This window comes from Cricetulus griseus, chromosome 2 (genome assembly GCF_003668045.3).
Source record: "Cricetulus griseus strain 17A/GY chromosome 2, alternate assembly CriGri-PICRH-1.0, whole genome shotgun sequence".
Classification (NCBI taxonomy): domain Eukaryota; kingdom Metazoa; phylum Chordata; class Mammalia; order Rodentia; family Cricetidae; genus Cricetulus; species Cricetulus griseus.
In genome coordinates, this window is record NC_048595.1 from 45,140,275 (window position 1) to 45,159,473 (window position 19,199).

Genomic DNA, 19,199 nt, shown 5'->3' on the forward strand with positions numbered 1-19,199 from the left:
ATGTTGAAGGCTGGGCTAGGGGAGTGGATACTGATAGAATTCAGAATTATTACTGATAATCAGAAAGTCTTTTATGACTAACACAACTATATAAGAGTTTTAAATGAGGCAATTATAAGGTTCAGGACAAAAGATCTTTTTATTTATTTTTTTTAGGCATAAGAATATTACATAGGGGAAATAAGGACCATCGAGAAGAAAAACACTAATTCTCACCTAAAATGACATGAAGGTTTGGGTTTGTGTCATTGAAACAGATGGCTGTGTAGGGGAAGTCTTACCTAGCTTGGTGTCATAGTGTCTGAAACAAGAACTCACAGCCTGAGTGCTCCTGACACTCCACAGTGGGACCAGAAACACTCTCAAAGGCTAATGCAGTGAAAAAAGCTCTCAATAAAAAATGCAGCAATGCCACATTTAGCAGCCTGTGCTCCTGCTCAGGAATGTACATTCCTGGTAGTCACCCCAGAGGCCAGGACATTTGGCTTGAAAACATGCCCAGAATTATGAGAATTATGAGTTGATGATGAGTTCATCAGCTTAGAGTGTTGCAGGTAAGGTACCCTGCAATCCATCCAGTCTCCAACGGGCTGCCATTGTGCCTGGGGTTTGTTCTAATCCTGCTCATCCACGGAGCTTTGCTCAAGTTACCCTTGCTTTCCATCTCTCTATCCAGCTAACTTCCCATTACCAAACATGTATGCCCTTGGCCTTTTAAGACCTTTCCATAAAAATATACCTGTGTATTTAAGATTATAAGAGATTATCCCCTGTGCAAAGCTTCCTGTTGTCATTTGACCAGAAAAAGAGGTAAAAATGTATATTTCTAGGTGAGGGTGGTATTAATGATTATCTTGGCTTACAGTTCCCAGGAAATGTGTGTGTGTTTGTGTGTGTGTGTGTGGGGGGGGTAAAGCATGACACTAAAAAGAAATCTGCTGGAAGAGAACATCGCAGGATCACAGTAAAGTAAGCACACAAAGGCTCCAAATCCTATAGACAATAGGGCAAGAAATGGCTGAGTGGAGTTGAGAAGCAGGTGGAGACAAGGCTGGAGCACAGGCACAGGTGAGTGAGCAGGAGGAAGGAACTCGAAGGAGGCAGCCAGCTATCCATAGCTGGATACTAAGCAAGGTGACACAGAGGGTGAGCATTAAGAAACAATAAATTCTAATTTCTGTCCCCAAACTCTGAAATCCCTGACCCATCAGATGGGTTCTGCTGTTAAGGCCATTTCTGCTGGTGTGTGATGATGAGCTTTTACTGTGACTCTGGGACAATGGAAGAGGGCTTGTGTCACTTCTAAGACCCACAGAACTTGACTGGTGTGAACGTGTCTTTTTATGGGAAAAGAATTTACCATCAGCATCTCAAGGAGACCAGAAATACCAGGGAGTGTTTCTTCGGAGACAGGATGCCTGTCCCCTGGCAATTCACAGATAATTAGGTAAAAGAAATGGAATGACAGCCAGCAACTTCTGAATCCTCACTGGGCTCAGCACTATGCTGTATGCTGATTGAGACTAGCTCATACTGTCCTCCCATCAAACCTTCCAAGAGAGACACCAGCATTAGCTTCATTTTCTGATGAACAAATAGAGACTTAGAAAAGCTAATACAGCAGCCAAAGTCACAAAGCCAGGGAATGGTGAGGCTGAACTCAGATCCAAGGGCCTCTGATCACAAAGCCCATACTTCCAGTCACTGGAGAATGCTGCTTTCTGCCAATGATAAAACATCATTAGGAGTTCCACAGAAGTGAATTCAAAACTGCAAGTTCCTTAGGGATTCCAGGAAAGATGCAGAGGAAATATTTTAACTGAATCTTGAATGTTGAAGCAGGAGTGTTTTTAGCAAGAATAGTGAGGTGTGAAGAGACGGTGGAGAGTTTTGTGGTGAGAGAAAGGAGGGCACCTGAGGGTCTGCTCTCTGAGGCATCTCCAGGTGCAGAGGGTCAATGGCTGAGGGTTCTGGGGTTAGGAAACTAGGGTACTCAATGGGCTGTCCTACAGAGTGTGTAAGTCAGAAATCACCTGAGATAAGGACAAAATACAGGCAAGGCAACATGAAAAGAAACCGGAATCAAAGAAGAAAGTATCTTTCAACATGATTACTATAATTCAGGAGTGATTTCACATGACAACTACAATAAATAGACTGCATGAGAGACACCCCCATTCATTCCATATATTCTAGATCGTTTGCTGTAAAACTACAATTTCCACCAGAATGTAGAGTTTGTTTTCTAAACTTGAATCTAGGAGAGACTTGGATTATTTTGGCTGAAGAATGCCTTAGTCTTACAAGTTCTACGTGCCTCTATTCACACTCCAGAAGCCATGCCACCACGAGGAGACTGTGACCTGATAAACCTGCTGGAGGAGGAGACACTACAGGGAAGAGAATCCTGTTGACTTTCCTAAGGCTGTCCTAGACCACAGCTAACCAAATCCCCAATCTGTGAGCTGGCTCAGCAGGTGTGGGTACAACTGTCTCCCGACCCACAGGTAACCAGAGACACGTAAGTCAAGGAACTCTGGGAAAGGCAGACAGCAGCAGAACCACACTGCCTACTCACAGACCTGTAAGCAGTGAAGAACAGCACTGCTGTTCAACCTGAGTTTTGGGAGTAGATCTTTTTGTGCATGAATTGTTGTCTTCCATGCCTCTTGTCCCAGTTAGGTCTTTGATGGAATGACTTTCTGCTTGAGATGTATTTGGGGTTGCATTAAAAAGAGTATTTAGGTCAAAGAAAATTGAGATGTACTCAATTTATGTAATATATATTCATAACTCAAAATATATTCCCATTGCATATTCATATGTAAATACATATTAACATTTATAGTTAATGAATTTTTAAATGCATTAAACACCTGAAAACTTTAGTGCTTTAATTTTTGGAATCACTGATGAACATCTCATTGGTCAGTGCTCCCTGAAACACCAGCTTGGAAATGTATGCTAGCTTTCTTTGCTCTGTTGAGAAGACAGGCAAACTTCAAGGTGCACCTTGGGGAGCAGGTAAAAGACTGGTTGGAGTGTAAGATCCACTTGTCTCCTTTTATCTTGTTCATAGAAACTTCTAATTTTCTGAAGCAAAGTCTGCAGCACAATGTGGTTTAAAATTAAACCATGTAATTGCTATCCTTAATTTTAGAAGATCTATAACTAGGTATGAGATATATTGATATGCTCTTAAAATGCAAGAATTATAGTGGTCTTCAGGCGAGTATGTAGTAAAATTGATGAACCCTCATCCTTTCTCTAGCCTTCTTTGTGACATATAAATGGCTCTAAGGGGTTCTGGGAAGAAAGCCTATGCAAATTGTTAATTCTGTCAGACCATGTCCTCACTATGTTATCGTGTACTGGTTTCTCTTCAGAAAACCTTAAGCACTGCAATGACTCTTAAACAGTTTCCAAGGGGCTCCAGCTTGGGACCTATCCCTAGACAGCAAAACATAAAACAGCCCCAAAATAACTTTGCCAAGTCAGCAAAATGTTTTGGCTTTGACTGCTGGGGAGCTGCTGATGAGGGAGGAGAGTGGTGCAGGTGTGTGTGTGTGTGTGTGTGTGTGTGTGTGTGTGTGTGTGTGTGTGTTTAGAAGGCCATCTGTCAGCTTGGTGATCCAAGCTATGAAGAAAAAACATGCATATTTATGAAGGTTGGAAGCAGAATAGGGATTCGAGTTGTTGAAGGCAAAGTTCAGAGAGGGGCTGGGCAAGGGGCAGCTATGACAGCAAACACTATCTCCATTTGACATGGTTCTCCAAGAAGTAAAAGAACTTAAGACATAAGCTTTGGGTCCAAAGACATATAATCTTTACAAAGTCATTCAATTTTCAGTTTTGTTCACTCACACTCAATTATGCACTTTCAGTGCAGCTATTCGGTGCCAATACTCCCTTGTAATCAGGTCACAGAGGAGGCATACTTTCTGTCCTTGGCAGACAGTAAGGAAGGTACAAAGGGAAAGTAGCAACTCCTGGTAAACAATTTAAAGCAAATTTATTCAGTTCTACCAATAGATACTGTATACTAAGTGACTAATATAAACTCTTAGAATCCAATGGTTATGGTTTCCTACCACCATTACAAACATAAGAAGATTAAAGACTGAACAGAGAAAATGACCCACCCAAGGTCACAAAGCCATTAATGAAGCCAGAACTCAAAGCAAGTTCTATCTCACAACATTGGGGCAGTACCTCTGTGTTCAAAGACAGCTAAATTTTAGAGACAGGGATGAACTTCAAGAGCTATGATTTCACTGAACATTTTGGGGGAACACAAAATCCAATGGCTCATGTAGACATATTGAGGGAAAAGTAACATTCACCATTATCATTGCAAAGGGAAGCACCAGAGCCCACAGAAAGATAAATCATCTTGTTTGGGGTAAAGAAGGCTTCCAAAAGGAGGTGCATGCTCAATTTGAGAAGCTGGCCATGCCAGATCAGTCAAAACTGCTAGCTCAAGCACTGCTTGTTACAGCAACACACAGAAACAACCTCATTTAATGAAATTTACATCCTCTGTTAAGGATTTTCCCAAGATGTTTCTTTCAGTCTTGCAAAGATAAAAGGTAGGCAGTACCTGCTTTTAACAGATAATGACACAGAGCCTTTGAGAGACAATGGGTTACTCAGAGACCTCCCCAGTAAGTGTCCACTGATGACATTACACCTAAGCCTTATACTGGCAAATCAGGCTAGTCCTTTGTGGCTGATGGTCAGTTTCCTAAAGGAAAACACCAGGTTGATTCTCTCACCTGGGCTCTGTGTAGATATGGACCCAAGGCAGAGGAAACTAGTGGGGAACTTAGAGTGACAGGTCACCAGGCAGTTTGCCTTCCTGTGGGAAATGTGTAGGAGCTCCACAGCTCCCTGGCAGCTACCTAACATGCACAAACAGGGTTCCCCTTCTCTGTGTCTTTTCTCTTTCTGAATAAGGACAGGAGAAATGGGGCAGCCAAGGTGACCATAGAAAGGAGATGAACTTTTCAACAATACTATTTTCTCAATTCAGTAACTGCTTTGTGTAGATGACAAACCTTGGACCAAGGGATAGAGAAACTCCACCAAGGCTCATGGGGGTGGGCAGGAGCAGGATCCACTAGTGTTCATGTTTGCAAGCTACAGTCTGAGCCTTGTGCCTCCTGCTTCTCTCAGGCCTTTGAAAGTGTGGAAATTTGTTAACACACTGGGTAGGTCTAGGGCTCAGGGAACAGAGAATGGGCAGCTAATGCAATCCATTCATGCAGTCAGGTGTTCCCCAAGCAAAATTTCTAGTGTCTTTAGGTAATGACCTTTTAGGGTTCCTAAAAATAGGGAATCCCCTTTAAGTGGAAGAATCCCTATCCTTCATTTGGGTAGTCAAGTGTATATTCATTAAATATTCCTAAACTTGTTGTTTCCTTCTTGTCCTGCAGCTACAAGGGCTCACTCTTGGTAATGATGAGGAAAGATGAGCTGTTCACAGGGGAATAATTGTTACAGGGCTACAAAGATAGGGACGATCTGTGACTGACCTTCAGAGCAGAAACCCCAAAAGTCTCCCTGATAACTTGATGTAGCGACATCAGGCAGCAGACAGAGCAGGGAGAAGCAGGGTTTAGAGGGCTGGGCCAGAAGGGGGGCAAGGGTTCCTGTGAGCTGACAAAGCCCTTAGACAGCCTGTCTGCTAGGTTAAGAGGCTTAGGTTTTTTTCCCCTTGGAGCTATTAAGCTTGGAGAGGGTGTGACCAGAATGGCTAATAAAATCAGAAAAACTAGGGCAGCAAATAGAGCATGTTTCCTCGCATATCTAAACCTGTCAGGGGCAAGTGAGTCTATCCAGGCACAAATTGAACTGAAGGAAACTGTGTAATGGGGCTGGACCAATCGAAACCTGAAGAGTAGGCCAGTTCTCAGTGTAGGCACTAGGAGTAAGAGGGTGCTTTCAGTGCCACGATAGAGCTCCGTTTTCCTTTCTGGCTCAGATCCCTAGGAGTCCCTCCAGCAGATGGGGTCCAGATGCACTGGGCATTGCTGTCCTCACTGTGGTACTGCTAGTATCTCTGCAAGCATGCTATACATGGCCTTTTCTCTTAGACCCTGCTAATGGGATAGATGAATCCTTAACACACCTCAAAGGTCCTGGCCAGCCCTTTCAATGTTCCTTTGAAAAAGGAACTTCTCAATGACTTTCAGATGGGACGGGTAGAAGAAAATGACAGTGCCCTGTATTTGACCATGTACAGTAAATCTTTGGTTGGAGACCTATGTCCTGGAACATGTGGGATGCTGAGTCCCTCAGGCAGAACTGTTTGCATTATCCAACCCCAGGCATCCATTCACAGAACAGCCCTTTGCTGTGAATGGCTTTTACTCAATAGTCCCTTTCTTCCCTCAGGTCTCTGTTTTTATACCCATGAGGAACCATATGTGACACTTAGACCAGAAAAAGGCTTTCGCACCAGTGACAGTCTCCGCATGAATCTGGCCACCGAGGCAGATGTACTTACACTTACAGGTTGACTTTTTGGCACATCATAAACACCTTCCTTCTTCTGGCTGGTGGGAACCTATAGAGACATCAAAATCAACAGTTAAAGCATTAGTGTTTCACTTTCTTTCTTTTCCTCTGTGCCACAGCGCTGCCTGTCCTGGAACTCACTCTGTAAACCAGGTTGGCCTCGAACTCACAGAGATCCACCTGTCTCTGCCTCCAGAGTGCTGGGATTAAAGGTGTGTGACACCACCACCTGGCTTGGTGTTCCACTTTGAAAGAACAAAGCAGTCAGATGTCTCTGCAAGTTTGACTGTCTGTGTGATGGCTCCTAAGACAGGTCCAGCACTCAGCCCCAAGGGGTGGCTTTAGCTATAAAGAACTCAAGCCAGGTTCCTTCCCCCAAGGAAAAATCAGTTAGGACATGGGTAGCATTTTAGAACAAATGTCTGCTCTTGAGCCTTTCCCAGAGTAAAAGAACAGCCGTGGAGATGGCAATCATCACATGGCAGAAATAAAACAATGGAGTCCAACTGAATTTGGTTAATCATAAAGAGGTCCAGGTGCTGTGCTTTCCCCTGAAGAAGTTAGAAACAGTTTGTGGTTGAGCATGTATGTCTCTGTGCTAAGACATATGTGTTAGCAAAACTCAGGTCCCTAGTACCTGTCAGCCTCCTCCTGGGGTCCCACACAAGTCACATGATAATCACAGAAAGGGCCCACACGATGGAGGAAGTAAGACTCCAGGATCCAGAAGTTCCTGGTTGATCTGCCATCCCTTACAATCTCCTTTCTCTTCCTTCTGCTGCTCATGCTTCTGGCCGCCTGGGGCTACTTGTTGCCTACAACACCCTGAACAGGCCATGAAGCTCCTCTGGCTTTGCTGCTCTCAGTGGGCCTGCTCAGCAACGCATCTCACTCAGGTTATGGTAAGTGAGAAACTGGATACAGATAAGCCCCACGATTCTGCACTACGCTAGAAGGATGATTTCCCTTTGTCACACATACATCATCTACATATGTATATGAACACATTTTTCGATATTAATAGTGCTGAATGCTTCTCTAATGTGTCAATCAAGGGCTCTGCACTGAAACATTCCAGATTGGAAGCACTCATTAACCGCTCCTCCCCACCCCCGGACTGCCTGCTTTGCTCTCCACTGCAGAGACCAAACAGCAGTAGATTTATAACATCCTGACAGTGGGGCAGTCTTCCCAGCAAGCTGGATGCAACCTCAGGAACAGATAGTGTGTCACAACCAGAAGGCCCCCTATGAATACCTGCTGGGTAAATCTTTCGTAGAGCAGTGTGGGGGAAACTGGAGAAAAGAAGCACTTGCCATGCAGGGATCAGCCAGCTATTCTCTCCATGTCAGTAAGAACCTGAAGCGACCCTTTGAATTCTCTTATTTTTACCTTCATTTAACTTAAACTCCCGATGCCAACCCTACTTTCAATCTACAGAAAGTGAGGCTCAGACATGTTATGGACTTTGCCCCAAACTTCAGACCTGGCTGTGTTCAAATCCAGATCTTTCTGGGTACCAAAAATAAGACTTTTTTCTTAATACAATGAGTTAACATTGTACTAGGCATGCCCCATGAGCTGGCAGGACTGGAAACATTATCAATAAATAGTGATGTAATAACCAGGATAAGTCTTAGAACTATAGCCATCCCTCCGTGTGATGTAGAGGGAGAAGATCAAGCCTGGAGAGAGTCTAGCACTAGGAGTTGGGCAGCTAGGCACTGCAGCACAGGCTGTTCACTATTTATTGCTACACTGTTTGGGTAGCTGCTTCAGGTGCAGCTCAGGTGCATCTCATCCTTTAAAAAACAAAAACAAAACAGCCACCCCCCCCCCCCTGCATTCCCAGAGGCCCATTACATCTTTGCAGAAAACAGAACTATGACTGAGCAAGGCCAGGTGGAAGATGCCCTTCCAGAACCCCAGTTTGCAGGTATTCAGTGAGGAATGTAATTTCTTTGGTCCTGATAACTGAGCTCCATTTAGAAGGAACCCTCCCTGAATGTCTACAGTGTCCTTGTTAACGAGGGCCAATAAATTACCAGCCCTCACTTTTGTTTTCACTAGCTCACCCTTTACTGAGTGGAATGAAGAGTGTTCTGTTGCCTGTAATTCACTGCTCACTACGGGCACTTAGCACAGTTGAACCGCGGCTGCTTCTCAATTATCCCTGCAAATGGAGAACAAGCCATGCGATGGAGAAACCCAAACTGTGCATAATTGAAAACGCTTTTCTCCTTGGCTCTCCCATGGGTGAGATATCAATCTGCTTGTTTGTCCTTTAAGATTTATCTCAGCTGGGACATCTTCTCACAACTCCTGCCTGCCTCTACAGACCTGGTTTGGAGGTTTCTGTTCCTTTGCTTTGTTTTCTATCTCAGGTGCATCCTTTTATGAAAAAAAAGTTCCCAAGCACCTGTTATATGGCAGGGAGTGTGCCTTTACTGGACAGTGAGAATGGCAGATACGGCCCTGAGTCAGCAGAGATTCTTGTGTAGAAAGAGATGGGACTATACACAGGCTACTAATGCAGGGTGTGAAAAGGAACTTTCTATTCATGGCAAATATGATAGCATAAGCTGTCTGTGAGTCTGGAGTACCACAGCTCTGTAAACTTGCTATGGCACAAGCTCGATTAATCTTGGACTTTTATCTGTAAATGTTAAAGAAGACATGTCTCTTCAAACGTTCACAGGTGAGGGCTAAGGTCTGTGGCTCTGTCACCTCTGCACAGGTTGTCTGTTCCAACTACAGGGACCACTGTAGTACCACAGTGATGAAGAGTGTTAAAACTTTTAGACCAGGAGGAATGTGAAGATCTGGTTCCTAATCCAGTACCAGGTACAGGCTGTGTGACTTAGAGGAGTCACGCTGCTCTCTGAGCCTCGGCTTCCTTAATTAGCTGACATGACAATCTAAGGGATTATTTATAAACTTGAGGGCAGGGGCCTTGCAGTGGTCACTATTATTTTCCCAGGTGATAGCCGATACTTAGGTGCCCAAAGATACACTTCTGAATAAACAAGTTGAATAGATCTTAAATTAATCTAAGAACTACACCTGAAGTGATGGACATGAGAGCACATTCATGTTAGCAGTGTGGTAATGACGTATGGAGAGGCTATTCAAGGGTGTGTTGGGTGACACAAGGCCAGCTTTACCATTTTAAATGGATAATTAACATGTGGGGAGACTCACAGTGAGTTCTGAACAAATGAATTCGAAAAGTATCCACTTGGAAAGTGGAGTAATACCTTGTTAAGGTACTCCAGGTCAGGACTGAAAATACAGCCCTTGATCTTGGTACCCTGTGTCCCTTATGCTGAAAATGACAGCCTTGGGAGCTTTTTTTTTAGCTGACCTGTGACAGGAAGGTCACAGTCATGTTGAAATATGCCCTGTGTTGTGTTAAAGAGGACTGATCATGTTTACCGAGGCACATGACACAATTATGAATATCAACACAGTTTCAGACATGTAACTCCTCCTTGGAAAGATGTCTCAGGTGCCTTAGAGCCTCTTCATCCTCATGCTGGGTACAAGTAGCAGAGCAGGGCTGCAGCTTTCTGCAGGGCTCTCCAACAAAACGTGCTGTTAGTACAGCATCATCAAAAGTGGTACCCAATGATGCCAATGATGCACTAGTAAAAGGAAGAGATGTCTTCACAGAAGCTTCTCTGGGCCAGGTATACCATGCCATTATAGTTTCCCAGGAGTTAACACTGGACTCACCCCAGTTACATCCCAGGAAGTTGAAAGGCAAAAATTATGTATAACATCCAAAGGCAAAAAACACCGAAAGGCTACCAGGCCTCAGGTCTGTGTGCCTCCTAGAAAAATAGGCTGATATAAAATAAGGCCACCTTGAATTAAGGTAGTATAAACAGGAAGATGTATACAACAGTACTAGCTATGTAGAATCTGCCAGCACTAAAAAAGAAAAAAAAATCAAAACAGGCTTTCTAATGGCAGTGCCTTGATAGCCTGGTGATCTATAGGCCAAGGGCCTGTCTCCTGTTAAGTGCACTGAACCCAGCAGTGTGTTAATTATGTATGGAGAGGCATTCAAGGTTGTGTTGGGTGACACAAGGTCCACAAGGGTGGACCTGTATTACAGGAGAGGAACATGGCCACAGCCTTTCCAATAGATGGGATAAAATATTCACTCTCGTAAACCATGCCTTCCTGGTAATGATTGACAGATAGGAAGATCAGGAGGCCAGTGGTGTTAAAACAAGTGTGGTCTTTTAGATAGTGACTTAAAATACAAAATCTAATGGGGTAACTCAGAGCCAAATAACAATGATCTTTAAAGAGCTACAGGACTGAGGTGTTTTTACAGAGGTTAGAGAGACCTGCCTTAGAGATGCTATCTCACAGGCTCTGTGACTCCAGCAAGATCCCTGGTCCCCAGAAGCTTCACTCCCCTTGTCTGTAAGGTGGGAAAAATGACTCCAGCCATTGTGGGTATTGTGAGAGATGAAAGGTGTTGCATGTAGACCCCTATGTGGGGGGACATCAGTGAGCACACATGTCCTGTTTCTAAGGGCCTTGCTGCCTATAAAACAAGTCAGCAGGATTCTTGTAAGGTGTGTGTTACAGACAACAGGAAAGACCCCACTCAGAGAGATCTATGAATCCTATTTACTCATTTTACAGGTGGGTAAACTGATGCCCAGAGACAGGAAGGAAATCTACTATTTAAATCACGGCTGGAGCAGGTAACTTGTACTAAGATCTGGATCCACATGGATATTCATGTCTCAGGATGCTGCTTCATCACTCTATAACCCCACACAAGCTTGTTTCAGTCTCACCCTGATGGGGGTGGGGGCCCCTACTTTATAATTGGAGAAAGGGAATCTGAAAGACAGTAAGTGCCTTGCCATCCAACCATGACCCAAAGGTAGCTGGTGAGAAGGACCAAACTGGACCCCAGCTCTGCCTCAGCCCAAGGCAGCTCCTTCCAGCACTTGCAGGTACTCTGCTGTCCCCAGTTGCTGTGCTACTGCAGCTCAGCTGGATTCAAGGGCCTCTCCTAGAGCAAACGTGCTCCCTCTTCCTGGGAGGGCAAGTTAATGTCTCAATGTGCAGACACTGCAGTGTGGTACAGGGCTGTAGATCTGGCACTGGGGACAACTGCAACTTTTCTTTCTAAAGACAGAAGCTTTGTAAGGGATGCATTTTGAACAGATGTTCTTTGAAGCTCAGTGGTAAGAGTCTGGATGGACCCAGGAGGGCATAAATAAATGATTGTCTACAAGGCCAATTTTAACTGAGTTGTTGGGAGAAGCAGCGTTGGGCTTGCTCATTTAGAATTCCACACATTTGATAGAAATTGAAAATACATTTTATTTTGATTTCACAATTAACACATGCCCAAGGCTGAATAATAGAACACACAACTAAGTAAATTAAAACCACTGATTAACTAAATACATCAAATCGCTCCTTCTCCCATAGTACTTATGCTTTAAATGAAGACTAAGGTTCTCATTAGTGAAAATTATCATATTTACTTGATGTGCCACTAGATCATGTTACTGTGACCCAAGACCCAAGCACTTTGATGGGATTCCTGAGGAAGCTTGGGCTTGGCCTAAACTTGTGTCTGATTTCAGTCTTGGCTCTAAGTAGCTGTGTAACCCTGAGGAATCTGCTCAACTGGCCCCTGACCCGCAAAAATCCCCAGGATTAAAATGGCCATTTTATCATATATTTGTAAGAGTTCAATGGGTTTTAAAATGTTTTAAGTGTTCTTCACAGTTATGAATATTAATTTGCTTCCACATCAGGAAGGATAAAGCCTTCAGCTGGACTTTCTTTTATTCCACCCATACTCCCAATGCTGTTTTCATATATAGTATTTTCAAATCTGTCCCTTACTTACAGGAGGGAAGTTGGGTTTTTAACCAAACTGAATACATGCATTCCTTTGAGAAGTGAAAGACCCTTCTACTTGGTAGATTGCAATTTTCAAGGGTATTATATCAGTACAATAAAATGCTTGGGTTGTATGCTATTTAAAACACCCATTATCCATCCCAGATTAAAACACTGTGCCCAACTGGCCATTAAAGATTTCAACATGGAGGTGTAGAAACTACCAAAAAATTGCTGGGAGCCAGAAGTCATTGTAGTCAAAGGCATCACACAATCCTATATGAACACATGACCCTGGCTTCTTGAGACCATCAGTATGCTAGCATTTGCTGGTGGAAGGGGCATAGGAAGAAGAAAGGATCTGATACCTGGTAAATGTTTTCTTCTGTTTCAGGATCACGGATTGGTTCATGTCCAGCCTCAAACACAATGTACTATTGCAGGAGCAGCCAGAGAAGAAAAGGCAGAAGGAGGCAAAAAAAAAAAAAAAAAAAAGAAGAAGAGGGAAAAAGCATTTGGAATTCAGATGCAAATCACAGCAAGCATTACAGAAGCATGCACAAGAGGAAACATTTGAAATGACGAGTGGGTTACTGGGATAAAATAGGCCTTGTTAAGGAAACCTGCAGTGTTTTGCTGGCTGGCCTCTGCAGTGAGTACACTGGGCCACCGCAAGTCTTTCCAGAGAGATGATGTCTTCATTCAGTGGTATTTTGTTGTGCGGCGGCTGAACAGAATGATGCTGTGGTGTCATGGGGACATCCTGCAAACTTCACTTTTTACAGTCCCATTTCCTTCCTAAGATCCTGGGCCAATGCTCAAAGGGCCCAGAAGCCCCAAACTCTCTGATCCCACAAACACAATCTTAGCCTTTAGAATACTGGATGTTAACTTTTCTATGAGCACATTTCAAACTTAAAGGGCTGGAGCATTTCTAAAAGACCACCACCGTCATTTTCTATGAGCCCATTGGTCAGAGGTGGAAGCTCCTGCTATATGCAAGTTCTTCCTCTTCATCCCTCAAAGGCAAGGGTGTGTTCCGTGATGCATCACTGACTTGTTTTTACCACAGATCTGTAGGTACTTTGACACCTATCTGTTTGGGTATCTAAGCATGATTTATTATTTTATCTTTATCACAGCCATAGCAGCTGTTGGTGTGAATATAATATATATATATATATATATATATATATATATATATAGTGGTTATTTAACACAGGCTCAAACCTCACCTAACCTATGTATCCTGGTTAGAAATGTAAGTTGGAGGTTTGCTTATATTTTTAAAATGTGAGTATAATTTTTTGGTCTACTTTTTCCTCCTTAGAAAGAAGCACAGGAGGGGAAAAACCCACTTTTTCCTTTCTGAATTACTATTTGCACAGACCTTGGATTTGACCCCAAGAGAGGTCATTATCCACCCCGGTGCTGTAGACCAGGAAGACAGTACAGAGGAAGCCCTGAACAGAGATGTCTCAGGATCCTCTCTCTTACTTCACAGCAGCTCTATGCCATGAGCTAAATAATCAGAGGGTTAGCCTACATTATAAAGGCTTCAAGGATATTCTTACATCCCTGAAACCCATTCTTTAGGGTTGTACTCAAATGTCACCCAAATGTCATCCCTTCAACCCTAATTCTTAGCTCATAGAGCCCATTTCAGTATCCCTCTTGCCTCTAATGACAAGATGGGGGTGGCACATCATTTGGTCAGTCTGGACCTTGGAAAATCAAATGTTAGCTCTGTCCTGCACAGTTACAAGAGACCCCTGGAAAACATTCATTTCTGGGATCAAACTTTTCCAGACGATGGAGGGGTCTGAGGCAGGGACATGAAGAAGGAAGTGGATTTCCAGAACTTCTGTGCTGCAGAATCTAGTGGTGGCTAAACTTCTCTTAGTGTGGAAATTCTCTCTCTGCAACCCTGACCTGGGAAATCATCTCAACCTTCTGCATTCAACAGATTCCTCAGCTTTCAGTTCAAATGTCCTTACCATGGGCACAACTGCATGCAAAAATCCCGATGTGGTTCAGAAATTACCTGGTACACGGGATCTTCAACATCCTCTTCCAAAATTGTCTATCCCAGTGAGGGAAGGGAGGGTGAAAGCAAAGGATACAAAGGAAGAGACGTGAGATTATCTTCAGATAACACAGCACAGTGGAGAAGTCAGCATTGATTAGGATAGGCTAGGAGGCCATTAATGCAGAAAATACACAAAGAAATTCCAAACCCCGCAGCTCCCTCCCCATCCACTCCCTGTATTAACAACAGCAAAGCTAGCAAAGCTGCTATGGGCCTTTAGTCTTCCTCCCTCCCCTGAAATCTTCCCCTAGATTAAAGATTCCCCTTTCTCTAGCCTATCTCAAGTCTCAGGGAAAAAAAGAAAAGAAAGAAGGATCACTTTAATGGCTTGGTTCGGATGCCTGTAACCTACACAGGAACCTTTCATCTCTGTTTATTTCTGCACAGCAGCAGGAAACAGCCCGACTTGTCAGTTTCCCATCTGTTTATTGTGGGCCCTGTCTTCTGCAGCACTGGGAGAAACGTATAGGCATACCTGGTACACAGCTTGTTCACACTGCTTATCCTTTTGTGCCTTTTTTTCCAATTCTTCTCTTTGCTTCAGTTCATAAATGAGTTGAAAGAGATCTCTCAAGTCCAGAATCACAGGTTCAGCCTGGAGTGAAAGGTGGTGAGACACGTTAATAAAGAACTGCAGCTACTAATTTCTGTTTGTGGCTCCAACCCACAGCCCTTCCTTTTTCTATTAAACTGAAAGCATTCCATTCTTAATTAATTCTACCTTGTTTATATTGGTTTAGCAAATTGCTTCTAGGCTAAAGTTCATTTCTTCAACTAATTATATTTGCAAATTCATAATAATCATAAGCATAAAAGGCATTGCTTTTATTTATTAGTGATTCCGAATACAATAAAATTAGGGCAGGCCATATGCAAAACAGCTATTTGTTTTCTCTTATTTTCTTTTTAAATGAGGCTATGAACACAAGGAAATTTATTTGTATACGTGTCTCTATCTAGCTCCATCAGAAAGGGAAAATAATTAGTCATTAGGAAATACCCATTAGGATTAAAAAAAAAATACTCAAACGGGTATGACCACGTTTCTTTGCTTCAAGGCTGTTTATCTTTCCTAGGTGGGATTCTTCGCATCAGCTACTGGGGGATGGCACATCATTTGGTCAGTCTGGGCCTTCAAAAATCAACAGTGTTAGCTCTGTCCTGCACAGTTACAAGGAAAACACTTACCGCCTGGGCTGTTTTGATGGCCACAAATCTGTGATTCCCTTCCTTCCCACAAACGTATCCAAAAGCCCGGTGATCCGTGATGTCCTTCGCAATGTAGGAAATTTCATGAACAGCATGGTGATGCTGAAGGGCCTGGGAACACACAAAAGGAAGAGCATGTTTCAGGGAACACACCCCTCGAGCTGTTGATGAATAAGAGAGATGTTTCTGCCATGTGTGAAAGGCCCAAGGGGCTTTGGGAAAGCTGTTTGGTACAGATGGAAGGAAAAAGAGCAGTAGCTGCCCTTGAGAAAAGGAGGTCTCCCTTCATGGCCTCAATGCTGTGACCAGAGATACACCCGGGCTGTTCATATGAGAGTGAGCATCTGCAAAGGTGGCTTCATACCACCCGCCAAAGCTTCTCAGTCTAACTCATCCCACGTGCTTCTTTCTGCTTGCAGCCTTCCCAGAGCAGCCCGGTACAATCTGTCTTGATAACAAACACTCTTTCGGACCCAGGCATTTGCATGCAGTGGGAGAGGCTGTCCCTTGAACAACTCCAGGGGGGTGCTGTGAACTTCACAGTCCTCTAGTTTTGCAGGGTTACTGAGTTTTCCCAGCAGTAGGTGAAACCTATGTTGGGGATGAAAGACTTTCTTTATTCTTTTTCAAAGTCACCATTGTGGGTAAAGGAGGGGACACACACATGTCCTTTTTATTGGTTGAATCCCTCTGTCTGCAGTGTCTGGTCTCATCACCTTCTTGAAAAGTGCCTTTGATGGCTGCATGAAATGGCACCATGTCTGTTAAACAGCCCCCAATGGGGCTAGCCTTCCCTCTCCCTACTGGAATAGTCCCTTCAAACGCTTGATGGATCCCTTTTACACAGACGCTAACAGATTTTGCTCTGCTAAGTTTGCCTGACTCCTGGTCTTTTTTCCATACTAGACTCTCTCTTCCTAACCTCTGCCATCTCTCAGCCATGCCCTGTGCTCCATCCACTTTGTTGAACTGAAACAACCTGGTTGATGCTCAGTAATTTGAAATTGACCTTTCTGTTTTTGTTATCCAAGCTGCCACAAAATCAAAGTTTCCCATCCTAGTAGGCGATGGAGATCTTTATGGTTATTTTCCTATAATAATCCTATATATCATCTTAATTAATATTCTTTAAAGGCTTACAGAGCCAAAAAGTTGCTGGTGGTCAGCCCAGAATCTTTACAAAGAGCCTTTTCCCTACATAAAAAATTCCAGCCATTGTACTAATGCAAACCACCCACTAGTCCTCTCTGTACCACAGTTTGTTCCCCTAAAAAACCAGACCAAAGGCTCCTAATTCAAAAGTCCTGGCTCTACAGGGATCAATAAAGGCAATGAAAAGGCAAATTTCAAAAATCTAAAAGGACTTCAGTACTATATTGAACAGATATGGGGAGGGTAGACCTTCTTGTCTTGTTCTGATTTTAGTGGAAACGCTTTGAGTTCTCCCCTCTCTCTTTAAAATGATGCTGTCTGTGGGCTTGTTGTTAAAAGTCATAAACTTATAATAAATCCATGTTGTTTTGCATCCAACTGTTTGTTTAGAATTATATCTGCTTATTGCTGCTAGTTTCCCTAGCTTATGTTTGAACAAGTGGTTATGGTTCACATAGTTCAAGAATAAAAACGCATGAGTTTGTGCATGTATGATGCACAAAATCTTTCCTATTCCTGAATACCAGGAGGGAGGGAGAAATACAGACAAGCACAGGCAGCTCTTGCTATGAAAACCTCCACAACCATGAGGTTAGATGTTCTCTAATGTTTCCTGTTCCTTAGAAGCCACCAGGATCTCATCACTCAGTGACTCTGGTTCTTATGATGGTCATCACCTTAGTTGTAGAGATCACCAACCTCACAAAATGTCAGTTCCTCAGCCTCTTGTTTGACCAGGCTTCTGACCATGTGAATCATCTGCTGTTCTAGAATGTTCTGCCTTGCCTTCATCTGCCAGGCTGCAACTTCTATTTGCCTTTCTGATGACCCTTAGAGCTTTCCCTTCTGCTTCATCCTCTTTCTAGAGTCCCATTGCTCCTTGTATAGCAGAATGTTATCACTGCCTCACGCCCTTAGGCCCTCAACTGGCAACATGGCAACTTTATACTTTGAGTGGATTTTGGCATGATTAAAGTTGGTGGAGGAAGGGTTTGTTAGCAAAACAATCAGAATCTGCTTGTTTTGTTTCATCAAAAGGACAGATTTAGCTAGCAGAGGAAAATTGCTCTGAGAGTGGTAGCTTTTTCAGGGTGTTAATGATGTAAAATTGATGAGATTTATATTCACGCAACACAGGGCATTGATTTATAAGCTTTTGTGCGCTACAATAGTATGTGGCAAGGGAAAATGGGAGACAAAGACATTTTTCTCTTCTCTCCTTTTCCTGAAAGTATTTCTTTCACTGCATAATGTAGAGGATGCAATCCATGTCTCCTATTAAATCCAAGTTTGACGACACTGCCTTATTGATTGCCAAGCAGATTATTGCTCTAAAATTAAACAGCGATTAGAAGTCTTCCTGGTGGAATTAGATTTAGAGATGACTGTGCAATGGTAAAATATCACCTACCATGAAGACAGCAGATGGAGATGTTTTAATTTATCTACGAATCCTCATTAAGTATTTTAAAATCAAAACATTCTTAATGCCTGATGATACCTAATATTGCTTTGCAAAGTGTTAGCTATGTGAGTGCATGTGCACAACGTACTTAAAGACATTTGTAACATTATCTCTCCCCGCAGTTAATTTTATGACATGTTCAAAAGCAGTGCTCTCCAAGTGTCTCATTCACTTGAAAACTAACTGTCACCAAGGGGATATGTCTCTATTCCTCCACCTTCCACTATGCAGACACAATATAGACACAGGGAAATAAATACACATTAGGAATTGGTTAATACTACAGTGTGTTACCACATTCATTTCAGCAGCTTAGAGTATCATAAATGTTTGGTCACTGAGCCTAGAAATTGACCTTCATTGTCAAGTAGAGTTTTTACTGCACAACACAACCAAAGGTACTTCGAGTCAGGAGGTATCTTAAACATTACATAGCTTGGCTATGAGTTTATTCATGAAGAGACCAAAGGCCAGAGACTGTACTGTCCTAGGCAGTGCTATACATGGACTTGTCTTTCTTGCCCAGGGATATAAAGCACTGATGACAAGAACAGGGTTGTATAGAAACTAGGTCTCTTTTCTCTTTTCCAGGTTCTTTAGTTCAACAAGCAAAAGCTGAAACTCATGAATAGGGAGGAGAAAGGGAATGAAACAAAGAACTGGATAGGAAGAAGGAATGGAGATTTCTGTAGTTCTGACAAGTTCCCGAGATCAGAGATGGAAATAAATCAAAACATATAGAGGTGAATTACAGGAGTCACAGAGAAAACAGTCGAGGAAGCATAAGTTGGAAGTTTACTTCTAATTCTTACGAATCATTTCCAGGTCATGACATCTGACTTTTCTTTGTATGGTATCTGCAGAACCAAAATGGCAAAG

General features: G+C 43.0%; 1 protein-coding gene across 3 annotated transcripts in view; it reads right to left on the bottom strand.

The window, feature by feature from the left end:
* Dab1 (DAB adaptor protein 1) overlaps positions 1–19,199 on the bottom strand; it is a 234,981-nt gene that overhangs the window by 37,032 nt on the left and 178,750 nt on the right. For 2 of the 3 annotated variants that reach the window (XM_035438949.1, XM_035438947.1), the window contains exons 4-8: positions 15,683–15,814; positions 14,970–15,089; positions 14,450–14,488; positions 12,774–12,839; positions 6,509–6,568 (exon numbers count right to left, since the gene is read on the bottom strand). In XM_035438949.1, coding sequence (XP_035294840.1) covers positions 6,509–6,568; positions 12,774–12,839; positions 14,450–14,488; positions 14,970–15,089; positions 15,683–15,814 — 417 coding nt within the window. The remainder of the gene's footprint in view (positions 1–6,508; positions 6,569–12,773; positions 12,840–14,449; positions 14,489–14,969; positions 15,090–15,682; positions 15,815–19,199) is intronic. The other variant, XM_035438948.1, reaches the window with a different exon arrangement.